This window comes from Trachinotus anak, unplaced genomic scaffold, assembly GCF_046630095.1.
Source record: "Trachinotus anak isolate AG129_WGS33_773 ecotype Australia unplaced genomic scaffold, CSIRO_AGI_Tana_v1 ptg000013l, whole genome shotgun sequence".
Lineage (NCBI taxonomy): Eukaryota > Metazoa > Chordata > Actinopteri > Carangiformes > Carangidae > Trachinotus > Trachinotus anak.
The window spans coordinates 23,091,326-23,111,307 of NW_027273864.1; the positions used below are offsets into that span (position 1 = coordinate 23,091,326).

Below are 19,982 nucleotides of genomic sequence, written 5' to 3' on the forward strand. Positions count from 1 at the left end.
GATAAAAACGCTCTAAGCAGTGCCGTTTACAGGTCGTAAACTTTGTTACATTTTTAAATATAAGGAATTAAGCCACACAGTTCATGAAAAGCTCCACAAATTGGAATCAAAATGACTTTGGAGCTCAGGTTTACGCTGCGTTTAAATCAAGGTCCTGTTCTATATTCACATGCACACAAGGGCCCATGCTGCCTTATTAATAAGATGAAACTGTGCACTGCCTCTCATTTGAATTCAGTGGAATATTTCCATATTTGCTTATGGTGGAGACTTTCTAAAAACTGTGTGATGCACTCTAATGGCTCATTCTCAGACTGATTTTAATGCTTCAGGGGATTTTTTTGTATTCTATGTAAATTGGCTTTCACTTTTTCCCCCCTCTTCATTTTCAATGTTTCATATAAGGAACAAACTGATTCTCCGGAGCCCAAATTAATGGCAGAATCCAAAAGAAACTTTTTTTCCCCCCTCCCTACTGTCCCAGTCAGATAAATTTTTAGAAAAGATATATTAAGATATGTCAGAATAATAAAAGTTTTAAAGTGAAATATGCTTACTAGATACATTAGAGTTGTTTCCCTGTGCCAGCCCGGAGGGAAAAACGGCTGTGAGGAGGTGGGGAGAGCTTTTCATGCTTGATGGCTCTTGATGAGAACCAGGCAGCAGCAGAGTACTTTCTTTTAGTGTTTAAAAGATTCAATTATTTTTGAAATTCAAAAAAACAACTTTGAATAGTTCTGGAGTAGCTTTAGTCATTGTGTTCTGAAAAATGAGAAGTATTTCTTTGTTAACAGTGAGCCAGAAAATAAATATTAAAAGGAAATTGCTAGATTATTAAATAGAAGAAGTTATTTCTATTCTGCAATGTAGTCTCTTCATTTTGTTTCTTGATGAAGATGAATAGCACATGAAGATGAAGGTAATGTTATGAGGGTATTATACGAATACCACTGCTTTTAATTTGTCTAATATATACCTGCTGCCAACATGTGTGATGCTGTGTAACTTTGTATTACGTGTCTTGTTTATTTAGTTTGTGTAGTCTGTCACTGTGTGTCTGTTTAATTGTGACCCAGCAAGACAAGCTAACTCTGGTACAATACATCAAAGGTGTAATATTTCTGTGCAACACAGTCCCTTTCAATAAATAAATGAAAACATACCAGACTCAAAAATGGCACCCGCTCACTTGAATGAAAATTGCTCACTGAGTGCATAAGCCAAAAACTTTTCTGGCTCCCATTTCTGGTTTGTTTCCATGTTGTGTTTCCCCTGCATGTGTGTTCCCACTAAATTTTACATTGTGATGATATATGCAAAAACACTTTTCAAGGCACTGCGAGTGAAATCATATAAACATAAAACATCCATGGATTAAAAATTCATAATATGAAGAGTAATATGTATGAGTAATACGTTTAGGAGATAATTTTACAAATGTCTCTTTTATAATGGTGGTCTAGGTGGAAAATGCTTTTTGAGCCAAAGGAGATATTGTTTCTTGTTCCAGTACGAGTGACCACTGCAGATTGAGTGTCGGTGCCATAGCCGGTTTTCTTAAGACATCAATACTCTGGACGTGCATGGACACAGCAATCTCATTATTATAGTATTAGAAAATCTGGACATGTGGTGACAAACAGGAAACGCTGGGGGTGAATAACTGCAGATTTGAAAAAATAATTTGAGGTAGTGAAAGATGAATTAAAAAAAACCCAGTGAATTACAATTTTAATTTATTTCATCAACTGATAGGTAGTAAAATGAAAAACATAATTTATAAAGCTTTATATTTTCTTTTATTCCACTCCATTGTAATTAAATAGCATATTATATTATTTATGGATGTATTCAGTTATTAGTTTGACTTGTCTGATGTCTTTTTAATATATTTGTCATGTCAGTTTTGGGCTTCCCTATTGTTTTACTTGTAAAATAATTCTTTTTTAGGGACCAAAACTGAGCAGTAGAGGACTGTCAGATAAATTGATCCTGCCTGCAAAACAAGTCATTGGTTTTACTGCCTCTGTTTCGCAGGTCAGTTAGTGCCTTTTTTAAATTACTTACATAAGTTAAAGCAGAAGAATCCAAATGAAGAAACATTTTGGGGGAGGACTTTGATCCAAACCAACTGGACCCACGCTGCACACTGTGCATTTTCTGCCTCATTATTTCTCATCAGGAGCTTGGGTTGTTCTAGTTTATTGGCCCTTATGGAGCCATGTAATGCAGTACATACTGTATCTGGAGCTCTGTTGTTGTGTGATAGCAAACATTAGCCTGCACACTCTGCACACACAGCAGGTCAGCGTAGAACCCTTGCCCAGGGATAGCATGACATTATACCAAACGGCGGCAGAGCAGGTCACCCCCACCCTGGGGATGCGCGGGGATGCTGCTGCGGAGCATTCGTCCTGACATTTGGAGAGCAGGTGGACAACACAATGGTGGACGGAGATAGCGAGTAGAGGGAGATTGAGATTGAGATGTGGGGCTGTTTGAGATGCACTGTGGGGATGACAGGGGTCAGTTCGCCCCATCTCCCGGTGGCAGCTACTGAGATTAGAAAACCATCAAACGTCCTCTGCTATACGCATCCAAATGGCAGCTGTATAGATGAGCCGTGAGCGGCTACGTGTGGCCTTGGTTGTATCCTTTGTGTGTGCAGTTGTGTAGCCAACAGAGGGGAGCAGGGGGATTTTGTATGTGTTGTAAGAATATCAATAATTTTACTCACATGCCCGGAGGAAATTAAAGCTCATTCCTGGACTTCTTCTTTTTTACAATGTCTATTGTCACGGTGATAAAAAAATATTTTCATCCATCTGCTACAATGTGGACGTTAAAGGGAAATTCCAGTTGCGCACAACTTATTTTTAACATTTTGACCATCATTCTTATCTGTAATGATAACATTACAACTTCAAGTAAGTTTCCAAGACTTGGGAATGTAGTGACATTGCTAAAAAGAAGTGAAATGAGGGAAAGGAACACAAGCAATTGAACAACCTCCCATATTTAGCCAGTTATTTGAAAAACTTTTTCCTGAATGGTCTTGCTATCCATCAGAATGATTTCCCTGTTTAACTTTGACCTGTGCTCAAATGATACAGCACCTTCCGTGTCCACCCAGTGACACACAGTAAATTTCATCATGTGCTCTTGTGTGCAGCTCAGAATTTATGACCCTGCGGACTGTATGTGCGAACCATACAGCCTGGCTGCACATGTGAAATCTGCCTGTGCTGATGTCCAGTGTGGTATAAACAGAACAGAGTGAGTGTCTGCCTACCTGTTGACTATGTCTGCTATGGGATATATCAGTGACTTTACTGTAATGAGGTATTTTTACTATCACTCTGTTGCACTCACTTTCAGTTTTACCTCTAAAAGCCTTACCTTTAGATCAGGGGTTCACAAACACTGCTGTTTCTTTGGGAGAGGTTTTCCTTGTCCAATTTGAGGATCTAAGAAGAGATGTCATATGCTACACAAATCAATAAAACCCTCGAAGCAGATTTGTGATTTGTTATATTTATATATATAAAATTTGACCTTAGTTAATTTGACACTACCAAGTCCCCGTTCATCATCGCATTCTCACCAAGAAAAACATACAGTAATTGCTGTGGTGGTGCTGTGGATCCACAAAAGACAAAGGGGTCCAGATGTGTAGCACTGTAATCCACTTTGGTCTCTTTACCTCAGTAGGTCGGCCCTGTTTGCAGTCATTCAAGTGGCAGAAAGTGGACGTATAAACCACTGATCCTTTACTGTCAGCTGTGTATTTATGACACCTTTCTGTTAACTAGTTGTCATCAACTGGCAATCAGCACATTAACCGAAATCTTACTTACTCTCGGTATCTGCACACTGCCTGCATAGTGTTCACACATCTGATCAGTGTTTTCAAGCAAACACTGACTAGGACAATAATTTAGAGTTAAATCTGCCTCTGTGTTTGTGCTCAGTCAGAATCAGATACGCCGGCAGTCCTCCATCTCCATTCCCTCTTTAATTACTGCTCAAATGTAAACTCATTTTCCCTCGCCACATTATGAGCTACCTCTGGCTATTTTCAAACTCAAAGAAATTTTTTGCATTTTGATAGAAATCGAAGGAGAGCCCACTGATAACGATTTGAGCTGATGAATGCAATTAGTGGAAAAGTGCTAACAGCATGGAGGTAATTGGGTCTTACAAACTAAAAGCCTGGCCTTACCCAGCAATTAGAGCAAGCTCCTTTAAAGTTAGTCAATTGTATTGCTGTTAATGGTCTATGCTCGGTTGAAGCTGAGGAAGAGGAGGTACAGTCCCCTTTCAAATTGGCCACAGCTCCATTTTTTATCACATGGTTTCTGTGCTCTGCTGAAATTAATGTGTAGAGAAATTTTTGAGGTGATTAATTTGTTAGTGGTGGTGATTCACTGCTCCACAGACTGTGTTATATGAGAGGCCGTTTGATTCATGTTGCTATGTAACATTAACTCTGAAATTAGTAACTTATTACAGTTTATGTATCATAAAGAGGAATAGTGCCATGGTTCGGCTTTCAAACATATTGTTGCTATGCACTGGTGTTGTTGCTAATATTAAAGATGGAGGGGAAAGCTGCACACTCATAACTCTGACACACTTCTTTAATTTTCAGACACATTAATTAATGTTTTGGCACATATTGCTTTCTTCGGGATAAAAAGCTACTTAAACAACTGACATAAGTAGAATTAGTAGTGGTATATATGACGTGTATGAGACAGCTGATTCAAATTAATGAGCTCACAGCTCTTTGCTCTCTAGTCATTTATATTGTACATTTACTTTTTACACATTTACTTCATGAATATTTACAATATTGTTTTGTCTTTGTTTATTCGACCATAAGTATTGTGTAACACAAATGTATGTTCATTTTGTAGACCTAATGCTTGATTTGAAAGCAAGCAATCATTCAATATATATGTGACTTCTACTCTGTGTTTGTCTTGTTTAGCTTTGCTGGTCCTGTAATATGGACATGTTGACTATCAGTGACCTATCTACAGACTCTATATCAATGCTCATGTTGATGCCCTTGAGCTTATTAATATGAATCACCGCTCCTATGCACGATGTATGTCACTTTTACACTTTATTTGTGAAGAAGGGTACAAACTACAAATGTCTAAGACCTGATCCAGGAATTAAAAAGAAGAAATGTGTGCAGCGTTCCCTTTCTTCCATTGATGTCTAAGCCCTTCCCTTATTCTTATATGAGTCATTTAAGAGTCATATTTATTAGAGTCTAAGGGGCCAACATGTGTCAAAACAGTTGCATTTCAGACCTTATTAAGTGGGACTTTGTGCAAATCAGGTGAACTGTGGCTGGGCTCATTTACATTACTAAATACTCCACTAAAATAAAATAAAGTGTGGTTGATGCAAAATTCTGTTCTGTTCAAATTCAGTGAGCTACTGTAGGCTATAAGAATAGTACATGTTCATGCTTAAGCCGAGTGATGTTACACTAAACGCTCTACAAATGGTTTTAAGATGAGTCTTTTCTTGAGTGGCATGCACACAGTGTATGTCTGTGGAGTGTATCCACAGTTTTTATAGCTTCAGAGGAGCAGGCATAGACGTCTGAGTCATGAAATACACAGAAGCAGACAGGTGCAGCCATACCTGGAGAAGCCTGAGACATGTTAGCGAAGAACCAGTCAGATGGCCGACAGAAACAAAGGCAACCCAAGAACACAGTAGAGGATTTCCATTGATTGAAATCTGGAGGAAAGGTTTTTAAATTCAAAGGACATACCCACATATAGCCGTACAACTTGAAGACCTTTTCTATCTATGCCGTCACGTCCACTCCAGTGCATCTTATCCAAAGCAAGTGCATAAAAGTCCAAGATATAATGTTTTCATGTAAAGCAGGTGACAGAGAGGGAAGGGGTCTAAACTGATGGTCTGAGCAAATACTCTGGTAGTTTGATGGGTTTACACGTTCAGTCCTAACCACAGACTGAACTGAACTGCCTCTGTCTTATCAAACCTATTTGATATTTACAAACTGATGTCTGGATGATTCCAGTTGTGTGAGGGGATTACAGACTTCAAAGAGCAACATCCACCTGCTGAGTTTATAGTAAGTTCAAGAAGAAAAAAAAATCATATATAAAAGTTTGAAAGACACAAAAAAGATTCTTTGGTATCCTCCTAGTTTCAAAAAGTGAAGTGTTGGCTGATCAATGATGAATCAGTCCTGAATGTGAAAAGTGTGAATAAACTCTCAAAGTGCCTGATAGTGCCTGCAGTCAAGTTACATTAAATCAATTCATTTATAAAGCACAATAGAAATATATTTAGAAATGTAAAATATTTAGAAATGTTCCTAATAGAGAAGTTAAACCTGCAATAATCGATTTTTTGGATTCTTTCTGTAGTCACTCTACTTTTAGCTCGTTCTTGGTCTCTACTAACTGAGGTACGCTTTAGCTGCTAATTGCTCCAATATTATTATCTTGATTTTACTGTACTTAAGTCTGTTATGTGATGGACCTGAAGCGTCTACCAGAGGGCAGCAGGTCAAACAGATGATGTCCAGAGTGGGATGGGTCTTTCAGTCTGTTGGCTGCCCTGTTGAGACTGCAAGAGCTGAAAAAGTCCTCCAAGCAGGGCAGTGAGCAGTCGATGATCTTCTGGGTGGTATTGATGACCCTCTGAAGGGCTCTCCTGTCCACTGCTGAGCAGCTGCGTACCACGCAGAGATGCAGTACGTCAGCACAGTCTTGATGGAGCAGCGGTAGGAGGACTCCAGCAGCTTCTCCTGCAGATAGTTTTTCCTGAAGTATCCTCATGAAGTATATTCGCTGCTGTGCCACTGTTATGTTCAACAGCTAATTGCTGTCATTAACAGGAAACAACTGCTGAAAGCAACGCTACAGGAGCAGTCAAAGTGAACCAAAACAGTAAGTTGTGGACTCAAAAACCAAAACAATGCGCCACGTCTTCGTCGCTACATCTTTGACATTGCACATTTGATCCATCCTTATTTTAAAAATTTGAATCATAGCTGCTTTAAGTAAGATATTTTCATTTCATTCAGTTCTGTTGTATGGTATATTTAAGATATATATGTAAAGTCTAATCAAAACAACAATATTCCACAGCTTGCTCTGACACGTAGAATATTTGTCATGATCAACTTAAATTCTTCTTGGAGATTTTTTTTTTCTTTCTTGGGGATGGTTGTTGTAGCAGTGAAGGCTTTCCAACAATTTGACGTCTGTCTCTAAACTGGCATATAGTATTATTTCAAGACGTCTTAGAACATGTCAGGAAAGTTTAATGTTCTTTCTAAACGCTAATTCCCTGTACTTACTATTACAGATTTGCAGCCCCCCCAATCGTAAATTTAACACATTTGCCTTAACAACTGTCCCCTGAAACCTCCTTTCCATGGGGTTTGATAATTTAAATCCTAACAGACATTTATGAGTGTTCATCTGTATTCAGGCAATGTTGGGAAGGATGTAGGAGGGAAACTCGTCAGCCATTCAGCCTTGGGTAGTTTCCTCTTTTCTTTTAAAGTTATGCTACGCTATGGCCTGGTAGTTATTCACTAGAGGCTGGATCCTGACTGAATAAAGTGAAATATAAGCTTCTAAAATGCAGTCTATCAATTGCTTGCCTCCGTCTTCCGGCTGCGCTCCATGACTTTTCGCCTTCTGGCTCACATCTCCCCAGGAATGAAGTGCAGTGCAGAGTGTCCACATCGGACCATAAAAGCAGCAACCGAGGCTGAGCATCAAGTTTATGTGAATGGACTGGAGCATAAAATGTAATGGGTGGAACCACTGGAGTTCTCCTGAAATGGCTTTTTTAAAAGGTTTGTCGACATATTTTTCAGCAAGATGGTCTATTAAAAAGAGGAACATTTATATTGAGCTGTCAGTGGGTGGACAGGTCAGATGCTCCTTTAATAGTGTCCTCAGGCGGCCCGCAATTCAACAGGGGATCAGTGCCGGTGGCTGCCTCACCACTAACGAGATAATATTGTTTTCCAGGGCGAGGTTTGATTTAGAGGAACTGCTTAAATGTACCTCTCAGTTAGCAGCATTGCTAATGTAATGACATGACAGTTTGATTTAGAGGAGAATGATCTCTGATCCTCAGCTATGAGCAATTTTAAGCAAACTATTCTTCCTATTTTCCAACTCTGCTTCTTGTGCTACTTTTAACGCAGTCTGTCGTCTCCTCCCTCTAATGAAGACGGATCTGTCTGCCCTGCAGATCATTGTGGTTCTGTCATTGTAACAGAAATGTAACGTTTAACTGGGGACCTTCATCCCCTTTTAGTTGAACCAATCCTCTGTTTCATGACACCATGCCTGTCAGTCAGCTCTGAAGGGCATCAGCGGAATATGCGCAAGATGAAAAACATGGGAATCCAGTTGGAGAGCTGAGATGTCAGCCGTTTAGAGCAGATATGACATCTGCTTGACAGATAACCAGCATGTGTGCATGTCAGATGAGAGACCAGAGACAGGAGTAGAGGATCTCTGGCTTCTCTTTTGTCTGCCTCTCTGGAGCCCAACACAGACGTGGTGAATCTGGGCATGGAGAGCTATTGATGACGCTTTTAGGATTCCCAGTTTCAGGGAAGCTATAACATTATACAGGATACTGTAAACCATTGAGCTTAATTATATAACAAAGCTAAGTCAAATACAATTCACCCAAAATGGATGAAATGAAAACTTAAGTTTTGGGCTCTCTTTGAGTTTGCAGCTCTTGTGGACACACAGTTAAATATGCTGTGACAACCTTGTCTCTTAAAAATTATGTTCATACACAAATTATTTGCATTGGGAAACATGTTCTGTGGGAAATTATATAATGCTAACAATGATACAGAGATTATGTTTTACAAGGAAAAGCTTTGAAGAACATATCTGCCAAACCTACACTCCCAGCACAGCACATGATTTTGTTCCCTACAGTATCTGTTCATGGCAACCAAAACATTTTTACAGTTATGTTTTGGCAACTCAAAGCGCTCAATGAAGTGAAAGATTTTAAGGGTTAAATAGTGGTTATGAATTCCATTTTTCAATATTTACTCAAAACCATGAACCTTCTGTGACAGTACAGGTATTTTGTTTAGTTTTTTTGGTAAACACAGTCATGCTTTGATTCAGTTTTTACTCAACAAAATGTTTTTTGTAATATCCTTGAGATTTAACAAGCAATTGTCAGCAATCTGTTGTGCTTTGCTCATGTGCATTTGTATGTCCTTGTGAGCATGACCAAGATAGAAATAAAACCAAATTAAACTTTTCTCCTTATTGCTACTAATGGTCAGAAACTCAACACTATAACTACACTATACTACAACAGGATGCAAGACACAAATCTTGGCATCCAATCATACCACCAAAACCAAAAAGCAATTTTAGTATAACTTAAATTTGTAGAAGAAATGGTTGGCCATGAGCACCTGATTTCAGTCACAAAGATTTCCCCTCAGCCATCAATGACCTTTTGCCACATGTTTGTTCAGAAAATTTCCATTATCTGCATGATAAGCACTAAGGACACAGACTAATCTATTATATCTCTAGTTGTGGCCTTGTCGCGTTAATATTATTCCATAAAGTAATATTGCCATTCGAAGTCTTCATGCAGATGGTCTCATTTGCCAGTGATGATTATATAGGAAAATAAGGACTGGTAATAAAAAGAAAGACTAAATTCAGAGTTTTAGAGTTTCATCTCATTTTTGCCATATCTTCTGACCTGTTGGTGTTTAATTAAATTCACAGAAGCACAGAAGACAACTCAATAAATGTACTCTGACTTGAATGAGAAAACAAAAATCATTTTTGGGACATTGGGTCACAATACTGATACCAGGCTGAAATATATATATATATATTTTTTTCCCTTTTTCATATTATTTCACAAATTAGAGAGGTGCACGAGTCAAAACTAAGGCGTTTAACTTTGTTTGTAAAGACAAATGAGATACTGGAGGTGATTTTTAATTCATTTACAAATTAAAACTTTTAACCCATATTTTACATTATCTTGGTCTGTCAGTCACTTCACACCAAAGAACATACAAACCAAAGCTGTTGTGGTGGTCCATAAAAGTTCAAATGTTAATTACAGCTAAATTTAAACAGTTGCAGCTTAACTGGCAGGTTTTTTCTTCATGTGTGGTACATTGTAATATTTAAACAATGTATCTTCAAATATGTAGAGAACGTTTCCAGATCTGAATGTACATCAAAATACATGTAGTGATGGACAATAATGAAGAAGATGATGAGAAAAAAAATGTAGAAAAATGAAAAATGTTGGACCTGCAGTGTTGAAATGAGATGATGAAAAATGCATACATGCTATGTTAAAAGTGACAGAAAACTATATGTGATAAAATGAGAAAAAGACTATAATGGTTCTTTCATGATGTGTCTGAACATCCCTTATTGCATTTTCAGTGACTGTCTAGAGAATGAGTAACCGTGTCAAGACAACACTTCTTTGCAGAGGGTTTTAAGTCTGTGTATGAGTGTTTCTGCCTCTCTACTGCCGCTGCTACTGTCCCTGGATTTAATAACTTCAGTAGCCTTTCACTTATAAGGCTGTATGATTCCTTGAGGGACTCCAATTGATCAGTCAGTGGTGGGCTCTAACGCTGAGGCAGCCAGATGAATGGTACTGACATGGACTTCATCTAAACCACTAAAGCATACACTTGGGGAATGTGAAAGACTGCTCATCTGTTTCTATACTCTTTCTCTCTAAAGATTGTACACAGTGAGTAAAAGATTAAAAAATAGGCAAAAAAAAAAAATCTGCTAGGAAGCTGGCCTATGAGGAAAAAGACAGATGAACAAGCAATACTTGCACTTTATTTTCGTAATTGAAAAGTCACCATGCTACACTCATGTAGTATATTCTCAAAAGCTTCGTGCTGCAGCAGGGTTGTGGTTGGCTTGATTCTTGGTTAAGTCATTTTCACAGAAGTACTGAACCACTGGATATAATACAGTACCACAAGTACCCCCTAAACAGTATTTTTCAACCTAAGTGTAATTCTCATATGTTTGTCCAATATGACTTTTACTTTGGTAAACAGGGATACAGTGTTGGATCACAAGCCCCAAACAGCTCTCCAAAAATAAGTCCTCCACACTAAATGACAAAATATGTTCTTTGTCATTCTATTTTCCGATTATGAATAATCAAAACGGTCAAAATCGACACCTCTGCCACCTGTGTGGTTTGGTTAAGACGCCTAAAACTACTGAAGTCAATATCAGGGGAAAGATTTTGTGTTAGGGTTTGGAGTGAGGTAGGATATAGTCATGATGTTTTCCTGAGACCCACTGCTGTCACTTCTTCTCCTAGGCTACTGGTTTATGTTTAATCTCCTCAGGAGAGGCCCACCAGCCTATTGATACTCTGGGTTTCACCCGACTCACTGCAGTGGTGACCCCTTGAACTAATTCTAATACACTGGATAGTGTTTTCTGATCTGAGTGTCTCCCCTTTCACATGCATTATGTCAGATCCCAACCTTCTCAAATTAGTCTCTCTTTGTAATGCTGGTGCTGATGTATTTACCACACAACACTTCCACACTTCCACAGTCCATCAAATTTAACTGCTCTTGGTGAGTGATTACCAGAGGTCCTGGCTTCTTTCGCTGCAGTGAAACTTAAAACTCATCTTTTTGTCTTAAATTTCAGATTGATTATTTCAGGCCTTGTACCCGGTACCACTCTCCTGTTGATCTCAGTCTCAATGAATCCATTAAGCCTAGAACATACAGGATAGTCCATGTGGTCCTGCCGACCAGATAACTGTAAACTTTCTGATAACCACTGCATCTCTCCAACCATCTGTTTGTTTATTCCCTCAAGCACATGAGCATGGCTATATGCCTCACTCTCTCTCTCTCTCGCTCTCTCTCTCTCTCTCATCTCATCTTTTTTCAGTCAGACTGTCTGTGCTGGACCATCAGCCATCCTGGGTCCTCTCTCTCCTGGCTGTCAGTGCCTCATTTCAAATGTTTTGGATCTGGATCTTCGTCCCAGCAATCTTCTCTCTCTTTCCCTCTGTGTGTTTGTTTCCTTCTCCTGGACATGTGAATGATGTGCTTGGTTTTGCCTCTTGCATGTTTGTGAAGTCTGTCTTCTCTCGTCATGTGGTTCAGATCCTATCCATTAGTGGCATCAATTTTAACTTGCTTTCTTTCAAAGAACTTCCTGCTGCTTTTGTTTTAACTTGTGACAGGTTACAGCCATTAGTCACAAGAGATTAATTGTCACATAAACATAAGTGTTTGAACAAGCTACAAATGTTGTCATTTTTTCAGGTGAGGACCATCTCAGATCATCTCAAACATTTGTCTTTGAATGTGACTGAAAGTCACAACAGAAAATAGTCCCATGGAAATTCCTGTTTTAGCAAACTGCATAACAAAATATGACACGTAGTTTGACAAGTGTCGTGATGCTGTTTGTGCTGTGCTCTGCAGTTCACTACAATAGCTTTAAGATGATTTCTGATAAAATTCAAATTGCTATAAGTGATGTTTTTCACTGCTTTAGGGCAGCACCACAAGCTGTAAATACAACACTGAATATAATTTTATAAATTGATATGCAAATATGTGCAAGCTAGCATGTGCCTATTATCTGATTGAGCAGACATGAAGCAACATTATCATTCATTTGGACTTGTGTTATTATCCACTGGGCAGATTTTGGTCAAATCTTTTTTAGCTCTGTTTTGGTCTCCACCAGCTCCTGAGGGAAATGTCTGGCTCTTTAGTTGCTAAACGCTCCACTATGTTCACCAGCTAGTTTCTGAGTGTGTCTGTCTTCTGTTTGTTGCTGGACATACTGGTTTATCAGTGTTTTTGTTGAAAACAGCTGCCTTCTGCATCTGGGAACAACACTGATTATAGCTGGAAGGGTGAATCAAAACAATAAAGTTGTGGGCTGTAACACCAAAACAATGACCTGAAAGCTCTGTAGAGCTGCAGGCAACTGCAAAGCTGGGTGATAACTTTCTGAGGGCTTGTCATTACCAGCAACTCCTGTCACGTTTCACGTTGTAAATTTCCTCATTGCTGTTGTGTATAAATATTTAGCAGAGCTTTCATTTTTCTGGAGAGCCATAGAACCTCCTTGCCCCAGTTAGTGTCTTTGTCTTTTTAATCCCTACAGTTGAGGAGGTGAGTAACATATAATACTGACCAATATTCATAAAAGACAAAATTATGAAAATCACATCCACATTGATAATTTCCCTTTCAACTACACTCTTGCCTCAGTCTCTCTCAGAGTGGGGCTTATTTTTGGGTCTTGCTGGGCCTGATTGTCAGCTCAGCAGGTTTACAGCTGGGTGGAAATGAGTCAATCTTTTCTGAATACGGTAATCCAATTAAACACTGGTCTTGTGAGGGGTCTCTTCGTGTTGCTCACCAGGCTAAAGTAATGAATGTTTCATAAGCCAATACCTCAGTGTGTCTCTGATGTGTTGGCTGCCACATTAAAAGATTTTTTTTTTTTTAATGTGGCCATTTGAATTGTTTTACCTGGATCTATTTTTAATACCCACTCACATTTCCTCTGAATGAGTGTTTTGGCTGTGTGAAGCTGGCAGTTGTAGTCTCCAGCATCACATGCTCAGTTTTACCTGAAAAATATGCTGCAGTTAGTTGTGTTCAGCATGCTTTTGAGGCTTTTGAGTCCTCAAAATGGGTTATCAGTATCTGGAGCAAACAGTATGATTTGATCATTACTAATTCATAGGGTGTCTCTACTGAATGGCCTAAAACCTCTGTTTTTATGGATGCTGCTGTGTCTGCGGTCTGGGCCCGCGGCCAGGACGTGACTCTGTTTTCAGAGGTTTGATCTGCCTCTGCATTTCCTGACTGAAAAAGGCCGACTGGCAGCATGCTGCATGAGCCCGGATTGAAACAGAAAGTGCACGCGATATATTTTGCTCTCTGTCCTTCTGTGGTGAAAGCCCACTGAAGCTGGACTTGTTGCTTCATGCCTCAGTGGATAAAAGACGTTTGTTTCCTGTCAGGCTGATACATCTGTTCATGTCAACAAGGCGCTCAGGAAATAGCATTTGATTTGATGTTAATTCGACTGAACATTTTTTGGCCATTGATTCGGCCTCCTGTGATTGGTCTGCGGGTCAAGTGTGCTTGTTTGATCTCTATACTTGGCGTTTAGATGACCAGGTGCTTGATAAGTTCTGTTTTAGAAATGACTTGCTGTAAATTGCTGTGTAAATGGTTTAATTATTAAAAATGTTGAGGCTGTAATTTTCTTGGGTAATTATGTTCTTTGTCCACACAAGCTCGGCTTCCCCAGCAGACACGAGGATGTGGAGGAGCGCACAGCTGACTTCGTTCATCTCCGTGTTTCAGCCATTAACAAAGAAATGATATCACGCTTCATATTTTGCCCTTATCACTGTTTTACCCTCAAAGTGGGGTAGCTAACCATGAAGTAACCTTATCTGATTTCCTGTCTAAGGTTATGTAGCAGGTCATTGACTTTCAAGACGTAGTGTCTTTTCTTATTTATCATGTAAACTCTGCACAGTTCCTTAATGAATTCAAACCTTTTTATCCACTAGGCACCCTGAGGGAAACCCTTATATTTATCTCTGTTATTGTACTCTAAAACTATCCTGCGGGATTATAGAGCGCAAACTATAGATCTGCTTCTACTGGCTACATAGTGATGCACTGAAGCTTTAAGGAAGTATTTATTTTATGTTAATTTATAGGCATTTTCATATGAAAGATGTAATGATATTTAGGTGGGTAAGCCCAGGAAACTAATGGTGGCCAGTGACATAATACAATAAAACAAATTTTCTTATGAATCTGAATGCTGTGAGATATCAACAAGGAATTTCAGAAGGACATTTTCAGATCTGTGGGGCTGCTGAGAAGAAAAACAAGAATATTTAGCTCACACTATTTAGCTCTCACAATATTTTTTTATGATATCATCCAGAGCCTGACTGATACTGGATATCTGAGGACGGTACTGATATCAACATCTGAGAATTATTTAGCTTCAGTTGTTTTTGAAAGTTCAAGTCATAATACAGACACACAGGGAATGGGAGGAGAGAGATAGTGAGAGAGAGGAGTATGACATGCAACATGAGTTCAAACAGGGGACATAGTGATTATAAGGTATGTGTCTTAACCTCTAGGCCAAACCAGACACTCCACAATATTCCTTTATTAACTGGACACACCCTTTTTTGTGCACAAGCCTGTAAAAATAATGTAAAATAATGTTATAAAATTATGTACCTGAAATAAAAATAACCTACCTAAAATAAAAAGGTTACTGTTCTTTAACCTTTTGGCTTAACTTAAAGTTAGTGCAGATAAGAGAAACTGATCCAAAGTTACAAAGGCACAAACGAACAAACACGGTAAAATGCACATTGTTTTGTTTCTTGCCTTTTTTGGCAATAAAAATGAATATGAGGTGTGTAGCACCTTTTTGTGTGGAAAATCCTTTGGAGCCATGGCCACAAGTCTGAACCAAGTCAGCCGTTGCACTGATATGAGGAGAATCCTAAAATAAATCAGGAGACTAAGAGCTTTCAAACAATGTATAATTTGTCAAGACTGTGGGAAGACTGAGTCAGGTACAGACCAAGACACACCTAAAGTAACTTTGCATAAAAACTGGAAACAGGGGGAAACAGCTAGCTTGGCTCTGTCCAAGTGTGACAAAATCTGCTTGTCAGCACCTCTAAAGCTCACTAATTAACAGGCTGTATCTGTATTTGTTTAATCTTTACAAAACATGATTTAGTATAAAGATGGCAGGTGGTGATTTTATCACTTATTTTATTCTTGACTGGGCACATTAACTTTCTAGAGTGTCTGCTGGTTTCCTCTCACTGTTGATAAGACTCCATGAAGTCACTGCTTCCAGGGAAGAAATAGGCAAAATAACAACCTTTCACTTTTACATGTAATGTATGAAATTCCTGTACAAGTTCTTATTAGCTGACATACATACAGGTACTGAGGTGATGAGCTGGTATCAGCCAGTATATCACTCAGGCTCTAATATAATAATAATAATAATAATATAAATATAAAAAATAAAGTAATAAAAAAAGTCTTGATTGGGTTTTACAGGTTGTAGCTGTTTAGTTGGCAAATATTGATGCCATCTAACTTTATCACTTACATAAATAATGTATTTTGATTTACATTACAGTGCCACAGCATACTGCCACTGGTGAGGTGAAAATGGTTTTGCAAATGAAACTCTAATTAATTTGCCAGTTCTTATGTAGCTCTGAAGTTATGGATGTCAACTTTAATGTTATGTTAAGTAGTTTTCTTCTTAAGGAAGATCTGCCTTGTACATTCATCTTACAGGTTTGAAGTTTGCTGAACATTTTGTCTCCTGTTGAGCCTTCAAACATAATCTTTTAAAGCAAGAAGGAATCCTGTCATTTGTGGGAGGTAATACTTCTCCAGGTTTTATTTTACCTTGTTTTTGAAACATTCAAGAAATTAGCAATTTTGGAAAGATGTTTACCAGAAGTGGTGCACAAAGAAAACTGTTCCAGGAATTCATACATAACTTTGCCTCAGTGATGGACTCTTTTTAGGACTCAGTAATAGACTTTGTAATGGGCTTCTGGTTGAGAAGGGATTTTGTTTGTTTCTTCAACAGAATAGCCTTTCATTGTTACCATGACAATTGAAACATTCTGTGCATCAAACTGGCACATGAAGTATTTCTAATTCTGGTTTGTTGCAGTCAGTGAAGTCTCCCTGTGAGCAACAGGATGAACGCTGCACTTGTGTTTTTCATATATCCCCCTGTTGGGCTTCTATTACTGTATTCTCGTGCTTGACTGGCCAGGTGAGGCTGATACAGCCAGTCATGCTGCTGACAGATGGAGCAGTGTGTTGTTCTTGATGCCTCCCTACCTGCATGTTAGATCAATTGTTTGATTGCTGTAGAAGCTGAAAGCGACCTGTGGCTTCGTTCTAACCCGTATGATTAGTTCTGTGATAGGGACAACAGGAGAGCACTTTGCCCGGTGACTGGCAACAGGTTTCAGCTCAGTAATGAATGTACAGAGATAACCCTTAAGGTTTAGTCTCCAGTGGAATATCTGAAGAGAGGGCTGGGACCTGATTTATTTTGAGTTAAAGCAAAATTACGTCCTACTTTTAATGTATAAGAGGTCTATGTAAGTGACTTTTGCAGAGATCAGCTTCAAAACATGGTATAACCTTGTATATACATTTTTAAGTTGCATATATCTCACCTTCCAACAATTTGCATCAATGCATAATCACTGCTCTTAATGTAACCCATTCCGATCTCTTTTTATCTCTCTGTTTATGACTGGATTTTCCTGCTGTCTCTTACAGTTTTAGAACATAACATGTTGGTGAAAAACAAAATGCTCACCTTATACAAGAATGCAAATGTACCCATTAAGACATTTTATAAATAAACTCAAGGGAAATGGTTGTTGTTTTTCCTGCCTACCTCTTGTCATCACATTAGCAAACTGCTGCACGACAAACATGTTATGAAGTCAAAGACAGTGCATCAGGTGATATGACAGGGAAAATAAGCTAATTGAAAAGAGAGAGCATCCATCAGCTTTTCCTTTTTTGTGTCAGAGGCTTCACACGGTGCGCACTGTTATTTATAAATGCCCCTATACCCTCATAAAAGTAATGACAGGTTTATGTTTCCTCACCATTCACCGCCAGCTAATGCACAGTGCTGTTCAGTTCTCAGTGTTTGATATGTTTATAAATGGAACTGACTGCTCATCAGAAACATAATTTTCCACCAGTTTAATTTAATCAACAACTGGTTGAGTTATGGTTAATCTTCTGGTTTTAATACAAATGTTACACTTCATATACCAGAGCCATGTGTGTGATTCTGAAATGATTCATACAGTATAATGGAGCAGGGATACTTTTTCACACAGTCAGCGTAGCTCCTTTGTTTCTTGTGTTGGGTTACAGGTATGTGCTCCTGTGCTGTATTGTTGTGATGTTTGGTTAATTAATGCCTCCATTTCATGACAGTACAAATGTATTTTTTTTTTTTTTTTTTTACAGCAGCCAGTTTTTATAATTTGTAATTACTCTAACTTTGGCTCCCCCCTGGAATCCTTTAAGATTTTTAACATCAGCTGTCACAACAAACCTGTCACAGAGCACAGGAGTTAAATATGTGCATGAATGAATCAGGCCTGTCTCCAGAGAAGAGTGTTGATTCTGGATGACTCTGTAAAACCTTGGATTATATTCAATTACAGGGTTTTGGGTTTTTTTTTTTTTTGTTTTTTGAGTTCAGATTCAAATATTTAAAAATCCTGTCTGTCCACATGGCAACTAAGGTATAGTTATATTTAGGGAAAGTTGTTGCTGCTGTTAAAACAGTATTTGCTGGCCTGAGATGAGATGTGTAGTTCAGTAACCCACTTAAAAGGCAGATGGTTTCCCTCTTTTTTTCCCTTCTCCAGCTCTGTGCAGATTCCGGTTGCATATTGACATTTATCAATCAGGGATCAATGAATATCATTGTGAAGCAGAGCACTTTTCTTCAGAGTGGCATTGATTGTCTGAAGAGTTGGATCTTATGCCATTTCTCATTGGTGCTCTCTGTCCTTTCACCTTTCCTTGTCTCTCATCTCTCCCTCCTGCTGGCTGGGATGCCTGGCATCCTAAGTGCTTTAATAGAAGGGCATTGATCACAGGTGTTGTTAGCCATGTAGCAGCTGTGTGTGTCTCTCCTTCACCACCCTTACACTCAGTGACGCTATATAAAGAGCTGGTTTGTGCTTTGAACAGGGTGACAGGGTGACCTTGGTGGTTAGATAAACCATTTTACAACCACAACAACAGAGGTTCAGTAGTCGTTCCCCCATTGTTGAAGTGTCCTTGAGCAACACTCAACTCTGATCTCTTCCTCCTGCTGTGCTGACATGTATGTATACTCATGTATGATTTACTGAAAGGAATTTTTGAAGAAAAAAATCATCACGCCTGTAGTTGTTTTTAAACCCAGTGAAATTCTCTAAATAACAAATTACTGATAATTTAATCTTATCAAACAGTGATAAACAGTGATAAGAAGACATATTTTTTTCCAATTATACCAATGAAACCCTAAGGTAGGAAATCTGAATCCAGATTGGGAATGGTGGACTCTGCCACTAACAATCAAACTACTAACTAGAGAGATCATTGCGGAATGTAAATGCACTGAATAGCTATTGGAAAAATAAATATTTTGTTAGTTTGTTTTATTAAAATTTTCAACATTATAATTTTTCACCATTGTCTTCACTTAGTATATCATAACAACAACAACAGTACTCAGACAGTTCATGTTTGTTTTTTCTCATATGGATGGTTACCAGCTCAGGCTGACCACCACGCCCTGGTCTCTGACCTCTCATCCTGTCCACACTCCATGGTGGTTCTGGGTTCAGCCTCAGAGTCAGCGACCTTGGCGAGCAGCTCCAGTTTTAATCAGCAGTTCTCCGCACACGGGCAGCCCCAACCAGCCGCTTCCTGCACCTTAATGAGTTGAGAGTCCCAGGCCAGACCCAGCCGCAGCCTGTGCTGTAGCTCTGTTTCCTCCTTTTCACACTGCAGCAGAGAGGGCGTACAGACAGCAAAACCACATCCAATGATGCACATCATTGTGCAAGCATAGCAGACAGGATTGAGGCGGGTTTAAAGGCTTTGAGCGTGACACCTGTCCCTTAACACTTTCTTCTTTTTCTTCTTTTTCTTCTTCTTCTTCTTCTTCTTCTTCTTCTTCTTTTTTTAAGCAAATTCTATTAAATTGTTGTAAAAAAAAAAAAATGAGTATCTTATTTTATTGCATAAAATTTATTGCATTTATTGTAATGCTAACCTGTTAGAA

The 19,982-nt window shown here is 38.7% G+C and overlaps 1 protein-coding gene across 2 annotated transcripts in view; it reads left to right on the forward strand.

Annotated features, from left to right (window-relative positions):
- tafa3a (TAFA chemokine like family member 3a) overlaps positions 1–19,982 on the forward strand; it is an 86,588-nt gene that overhangs the window by 55,582 nt on the left and 11,024 nt on the right. The window contains exons 1-2 of one of the 2 annotated variants that reach the window (XM_071495187.1): positions 6,874–6,950; positions 7,729–7,870. The exons of the other annotated variant lie outside the window; for it this stretch is intronic. Coding sequence (XP_071351288.1) covers positions 7,804–7,870 — 67 coding nt within the window. The 5' untranslated portion in view covers positions 6,874–6,950; positions 7,729–7,803. Of the gene's footprint in view, positions 1–6,873; positions 6,951–7,728; positions 7,871–19,982 lie in introns of those variants that run through there. 2 annotated transcript variants of the gene reach the window in all.